General features: G+C 41.0%; 1 protein-coding gene across 2 annotated transcripts; it reads left to right on the forward strand.

Annotated features, from left to right (window-relative positions):
• The first annotated feature begins 213 nt into the window (after positions 1 to 213).
• On the forward strand, positions 214 to 6,650 carry LOC125273001. Of its 2 annotated transcripts, none has more exons than XM_048198219.1 (11): positions 214 to 412; positions 737 to 837; positions 971 to 1,110; positions 1,556 to 1,673; positions 1,763 to 2,467; positions 2,546 to 2,691; positions 2,897 to 3,020; positions 3,100 to 3,798; positions 4,094 to 4,242; positions 4,362 to 4,485; positions 5,274 to 6,650. In XM_048198219.1, the coding sequence occupies exons 1-11, from the start codon at positions 387 to 389 to the stop codon at positions 5,657 to 5,659; spliced, it is 2,718 nt and encodes a 905-aa protein (XP_048054176.1). In that variant the 5' UTR covers positions 214 to 386; the 3' UTR covers positions 5,660 to 6,650. The 2 variants fall into 2 exon arrangements, with proteins under 2 accessions (XP_048054176.1, XP_048054177.1); XM_048198220.1 differs by having other exon boundaries at positions 216 to 422.
• The last annotated feature ends 476 nt before the right edge of the window (positions 6,651 to 7,126 follow it).

Here is a 7,126-nt window from a genome sequence, read left to right on the forward strand (position 1 = left end):
TACTATACAAACAGATTGCAGGCGTTAGCATTCTGAATAGCTCCGTTATCTCAGGGCTTTAGTGTTTATTTTCCTGATCTCTTTGTGCCAACAGAAACTTGATTCCTCATATAGACCTGCACTGCCCATCACCTACATCATGCTCTATTTCTCTGTGTTTGTGTGGATGTCTGTGCCACTGCTTCATGAATCTTCAGCTAAATATAGTCATCCCAGTGTGACGCCGGAGTGTTGGATGATGCTCGTCTATAACCTCGCTGAGGATGCAGTTGCAGAAGCACTAACCGGAGAGCTGTGGACCGGACAGAATCAAGTAAAACCCACCTTTGCAGTCAGAAGACCCTTGGCTGATTTAAACCAGATGAAGATGCATCTGAATCTATGAAATGCATTTGAGGAAATACAGTAAGAGGTGATTTCAGGTAAATTTGGACACTTTTGACCTTTAAAAGCTGCTCTAGTTTATCTGATTGCACCAATTCCTTTTCACTTGCTTACTATTTAAGGTTCTGAAGTACCTTGTTGTTGACGTTTCTCCAAATGCAATGTCCTATTTTTAAAAAGACATGCTGATAACATCACATTATGCACTTCACTGTTTTTGTTATTGTCTTGTTTCATTGTTTCACCTGCAGACATCATGAAGTAATCTGACAAAACAATGTTTGAGAAAATATAGCATCAGTAGATTTTAACAGGTCAACATAAAACAAAAAATTGTTTTGTTTTAAATCAGTCCGTCCTGTCAGCGAGCAGATATCATCATGGATTGTTGTCCGTCTAGAAATGCAGCAGAGATGGAGGAGAGCTTGAAAACTGGGGAAGATGATACAGATGGTAAATCACTTAAAAAATATTGTCAAATAATCCCAAAATTACCTTCTCTTAAACTCTAAATGCAAACACAACTCTACTTCTGTAAAGATTTTAATGAGGAATGCATCTGTTTTTCACTGGTTATATTGAACAGAAGTTGAAGTCCGTGTGTGCAAGGCATCCTGGGAGCCCACTGTACTGTCCACCATTGGAAAGGAGATCCATTATTTTGCTGGTCATGAGATCAGAATCTGGGAGTCCCTCGATTCATTTGGTTCTGTCATCTGGCCGGCAGTAAGACAATTACTTTATAACATATTTGAAATATTATAGATAACCCTGTTCATTAGTTTGGATGTTCAAATACTTTCTGGTGCATCAGTTTCGTGTTAGTCTGTCAGTCAGTCATTGGTAGTTCAATTCCCGAAGAGTGAAACACTGTGACACTATCACAACATTGATCTGCTTGTCTGACTCAACCAATGCACGTGAGTTTGGAGCAGGACTAACTGACTGACTGACCAATGGTAGACAGGGACTGGCCGGTGGTAAGAGTGTTTGAGAAACCAGTCCGAAACTAATCATTTTCACGACTACATTTGATGCCTCTAGTCTAGAGCAGTGGTTCTCAACCAGGGGCCAGGACCCACTAGGGGGCCTCAACAAACTTCCAACCCTTTTTACATTTGTTGCTGATTGATGTATCATCATAAAATAATCATCATGAATTCTTATGTAGGCTCTGGCTCTGTGTCACTACCTTGAGTCCAATCGAGCGACGGTTGATCTTCTTGACAAGGCGGTGCTAGAGATTGGAGCCGGCACGGGTCTTGTGTCCATCGTGGCCAGTCTGTTGGGTATGTACTAACAATTCTGATTGTTCAAAACATATTGTGAGCATTATGGTTGTGTTATGCATATTCACACCAATATAAATCATCTCCAGGGGGTTGGGTGACAGCAACAGACCTGCCGGAGGTCCTCGGGAACCTGAGATGCAACCTGTGCAGAAACACACGGGGCCACTGCAGATACACCCCGCAGGTGGCGGAGCTCTCTTGGGGTTATGAGCTCGATAAGACCTTTCCTCATTCAGTCTACAGATACGACTACATTTTAGCAGCCGATGTGGTCTATCATCATGACTTCCTAGCAGAATTACTGGTCACCATGCGCCACTTCTGCCAGCCCGGAACAACCCTCATATGGGCCAACAAGACCCGCTTTGATTCTGATCTATTTTTTTTGGAGAACTTCAAAAAAACGTTCAACACCACCCTGCTGGCAGACAACGAAGAGGTTAAAATTTACTCTGCCACCGCAAGAGATGAAAGTGGACTAGCGACGTCAAAAGAGACCAAAGGGGTTGCGAGGAAAGGAGAGGGCCAAGATGAAGCGGTCAAGAAAGAGTCAAAGCGAGATATTATTGAAGGAAAGATTAAACTGACAGTAGAACAGATGCAAGAATATGAAAAGAAAAATGTGCAAATGAAACCAGGGTGTGCTGATATGGAAAATTTGGAGGATGAAAATGTGAACAATACAGAAGAAGAAGAGGAGGAAAACACAAACTTTGAAAGTGAGGACAGTGGAGATGAAGAGAACGACAGCTGCTCTGAGATGGATTCAACATTAGTAGAGCAGAAATCTGGTCAGTAACACATTCTGAAAATTAGACCACAGTCGCTTCTCTAATAAATTAAAAGTCTGATTTGGCCTTTTCTTTCAGAGAAAGGAAACACAGAGAATGAATATGTGAGATCATGGGCACCAACTATTTACTACACACCTGGGAAAGAAGTTTACAATTTTTTGGGACAGGAAATCACAATTCAGGAGTCGATCGATTCTTACGGTGCTACTATATGGCCAGCGGTGAGACACTTTCAGCTGCAGAAATAATGTGAGACAAATACACAGAGTATATCTACATTGAAATTAGTAACCAAAGAACTTCCTTTTGTGTGCTGCTGCATCCAAGGCAATTGGTGTCAGTATAAAGTCCAAGATAACAGGCATAGAATCGAGCAAAGCAGACACGGTGCACCTTTAAAATGTGATTTGTGTCCTTTCCATATAGGCACTTGCACTTTGCCGATTCTTAGAAACACCGCAGGGTCGCCAACAGATTGACTTACTCGACAAATCTGTACTTGAGCTTGGAGCTGGAACTGGCATACTTTCGGTTGTCATCACGCTGTTGGGTAAGTGTTGTGATGAGACTGAGGTGTTAATCTATTTGATTTTGTATCTTGCAAGATAATCACTGAAATTGCTCTACAGGTGCCAAACTAACAGCTACGGATTTACCCGAGATTCTGAGTAATCTGACATGCAACCTCAACAGGAACACGAGAGGCCGGCGGAGGCACGAGCCCCAGGTGGCAAAACTCTTCTGGGGTCACAAGCTGGACGAGACCTTCCCTAAATCCACACACCAGTATGATTATGTGTTTGCGACTGATGTGGTCTATCACCACGACTTCTTGGCCGAGCTGCTGGTCACCATGCGTCACTTCTGCCAGCCGGGAACTACTCTTGTCTGGGCGAACAAGGTCCGCTATGCCTCAGATCTGGGCTTCATTGACAACTTCCTCAGATATTTTGATATCACGCTGCTTGAAGAGTTGGATGATGTGAGGATTTATGTAGCAACCAGCAAAACACCAGAGAAGGAAGGTGACCAGGTTCAAGAGACGAGCGAGAAAGTGGAGGACAACTGTGACCTTGAGTCAAGCAAGCAGGATGCTGGAGAACCAAACACTACAAGCGAGACAAGAAACAATGCAGAGGAAGTGGAACAAGAGCAGGAATGTGACGATACTCAAAGCTTAGAAAACATCACAAAGGAGAAACAAGTAGAGGAAGAACTCCAGGATTCTGGAAGATCTGTGGAGGAAGAACTCCAGGATTATGAAAGATCTGTGGAGGAAGAGGAAGAACTCCAGGATTATGGAACAACTGTGGAGGAAGAGGAAGAAGGTAAGGCTTGCAAACTGTAAACTGTAATACCAAGGTGAACATGATTTCACCAAGTATATGTTGCTGGATCAACATTGTAGAATCTGGAACATTCCAGTCATCAGATTTGAAGGTCAGATTTACAATTTGTTAGGTTTACAAGTTATGGTTAGGTTTAAGGGTAGGGCTATGCTGTCGGACAGGAATATTGTTCCAGGATCAACAAAATGTGTCTTACTTGGCAAAATCACAGTGACCCTAATACCAATGTGCTTGTATGGAAACCTATTTAATTGGATACTCTTCTTTCCCTCAGCTGAACCTGACAAGACAGAACCAGCTGAACAGAGATCCTGGGCTCCCTCTGTCTACTACAGTCATGGCACGGAGATCTACTACTTTCTGGGTCATGAAATCAGGATTCAGGAATCCATAGACCATTATGGCAGCGTAGTATGGCCAGCGGTGAGCATGAAACATTCAGTACCATTAGGCCAACCAATCCAATAAAGAAGAAACTGTGTGTACTTAGTGCAAAGGTAAAATGCATGGAGTCTATGAACACTTGGTTTTGAATGTCATAGGCAGTGGCCCTTTGCCGATTCCTGGCCACCGCAACGGGCCGACAGCAGATCAATCTACTTGACAAATCAACCCTGGAGCTTGGAGCAGGAACAGGCCTCCTCTCGATAGTTGCCACACTTCTAGGTAAGTCTTGGGGAGTGTTCTACTTCGCTTTTAGATACCCACTTACAAATGTTCCCCAAAGTACTCAGCAGATTATTGCAGAAGTGAATAATCTGCTAAGATTTAACCACATAATACTCTATGTAGTTAATACTACCTCAGGCTGACTGTTTGTTAGACAGTAGGTAACTGTATTAAAATTTTGTGCAATGTTACATATTTTCTCTCACAGCCCAAGCATACCTATAGGCATACTGAATGACTTTTAATGGTGAGACTTTTGTAATCAGGCTCTCAAAAATTATATAAAAATTTGGATTTAGATTCATCAGTTATCGGTATCCGCCAAAATGTTCATATCAGTGCCTCCCTAACGTAAACAATAAATCAGCTCCATAGGTGATTCCAAGTGATTAAGGCCTTAGGACATTCCAATTCAACCCACTCCACGGGTTCTGATAGTAGTAGGCGCTCATGTAACATAAGCTATGACGTAAATCCGAGTCAATGAGACAGAAGTTAGCAAGGGAAGTGAAGTATAAAAAAAGTGAAGTAGAACGCAGTCTTGATATCTGATGTAATCATCCCTGAGCTACTCTATACCAGGGGTGACCAATCCTGGGCCAACATCCTGCAGAGTTTAGATCCAATCTGGACATTTCTAGCAATCCTGAAAGACCTTGAATGGCTGGTTCAGGTGTGTTAAATTGGGATTGGAGCAAAACTCTGTAGTATAGTGGTCCTGTAGGAGCAGTATTGGACACTTCTGGTTTAGACAAAGCAAAACTAAATAATGCTTTGATTTGTAGGTGCTAAACTGACAGCCACAGATCTGCCAGAAATCCTTGGAAATCTGACGTACAACTTGAACCGGAACACCAGGTGGCAGCGAAGACATGAGCCTCAGGTTACAGCATTGGCATGGGGCCACAAACTGGAGGAGGTGTTTCCCCGCTCCACCCACCAATACGATTATGTGTTGGCAGCTGATGTGGTCTATCACCACGACTATCTCGCAGAGCTTCTCGAAACCATGCGTCACTTCTGTAGACCGGAGACAACTGTAATCTTTGCAAACAAGGTCCGGTATCAGTCCGACCTGGTATTTATAGAGAACTTTCAGAAAGCTTTTAACACCACATTACTGACAGAGCTGGATGAGGTGAGGATTTACTCGGGCACCATGAGAATCTGATGATAGGAGATGTGACTGATGTGAACTTTATGCACCGGCTTTCCAAACTACACTGCTGGCAGAGGTAGAGGAGGTGAAGGTCTGTATGGCTGGGGCTCATGGACAGCTTTTTTTTTTTTAATGAACCAATGCCGTGTTCACATTGCAGGCAATTCCCATTTGTTTTAGAAACAATCTTTAGGACTGAAACCTTCTACAACAATGGTTTGACAGTGTGATAACTGGACTGGCCAACTCACCAAATCTTCAGATACCTATTATATAACATGTTGCGATTGACACGATCCTTTGAATCAGAAATTTTATTCAGATTTCAAACCACATAATGGCTGACCAAATAAGATTTTTTTTTTTTTTTTTTTTTACATTTACAAATTACAAATCAACTTATTTACCTGTGGTTTTGAAATGATATTTCAAAACATTTATTTAATGTTTTTGCCGTTTTACACTTCTGCATATGTATATGTGCTTTCAAGTGGTATCCATTCCGGTATGAACAGTCAGATTGGAATTCACATTGTTTTGTCATCTTTCAGCTCAACAGATTTGATTCGGACTGATTGAAAATAAAACAGTATGAACAGTAATTCCTCCAGATGGGATTTGAAAAACAAATCTGGATTGTCTGCATTGTAAATAAAGCCGTGCTGATGTTAAAATAAATATAGCTGCTTAAGGAAAACAAGTTTGCACGTATTAGCACAAAATTATTAAATAAAAACAGACCCTGTAAAATACTAAGAAAATGTCTTACCGTGCCTTGATGGAGAATCTTGTGCTTAAGAAATCAAAAGGTTAATTTCATATGAAATGCATTTCTTGATGAAAATGATGAATTAGGAATCGTATACCCTTTCTAAGCAGATGTTTTCAGTACTATGGAGAGATTGGAGTATATATGTGACCCTGGACCACAAAACCAGTCATAAGGGTCAATTTTTTGAAAATGAGATTTATAACTCAGCTGAATAAATATGCTTCCCATTGATGTATGGTTTGTTAGGACAGGACAATATTTGACTGAGATCCAACTTTTTGAGGGTGCAAAAAATCTAAATATTGAGAAAATTGCCTTTGAAGTTGTCCAAATTAAGTCCTTAGCAATGCATATTACATACAAAAATTATTTTGTGATATATTTACGGTAGGAAATTTACAAAATATCTTCATGGAACATGATCTTTACTTAACATCCTAATGATTTTTGGCATAAAAGAAAAATTGATCATTTTGTTCCTTACAATGCATTGTTGGCTATTGCCACAAATATACCGGCGTGACTTATGACTGGTTTTGTGGTCCAGGGTCACATATGCCCTATATAATCAGATTTTGTTTAAATGAATAAAATAAAGACAGGCTATTAAGTGACTCGGGCAGACACGATTTTGAGGTGGGATTATTTTTGTGTTGGTTGGGTGTTTATTTCATTTTGCTTTATTCTTATATTCATATAGGGAATGT

Source organism: Megalobrama amblycephala, linkage group LG7 (assembly GCF_018812025.1).
Source record: "Megalobrama amblycephala isolate DHTTF-2021 linkage group LG7, ASM1881202v1, whole genome shotgun sequence".
In the NCBI taxonomy this organism is placed as follows: Eukaryota; Metazoa; Chordata; class Actinopteri; order Cypriniformes; family Xenocyprididae; genus Megalobrama; species Megalobrama amblycephala.

What these genes read in the sequence shown, in the direction of transcription:
- LOC125273001 (XM_048198219.1), top strand. Translation starts at nt 387, where the DNA reads ATGCATTTGAGGAAATACAGTAAGAG. An exon ending in TTGAGGAAATACAGTAAGAG is followed by an intron (nt 413 to 736) that starts GTGATTTCAGGT and finishes GTTTTAAATCAG; the next exon opens with TCCGTCCTGTCAGCGAGCAG. An exon ending in CATCGTGGCCAGTCTGTTGG is followed by an intron (nt 1,674 to 1,762) that starts GTATGTACTAAC and finishes AATCATCTCCAG; the next exon opens with GGGGTTGGGTGACAGCAACA.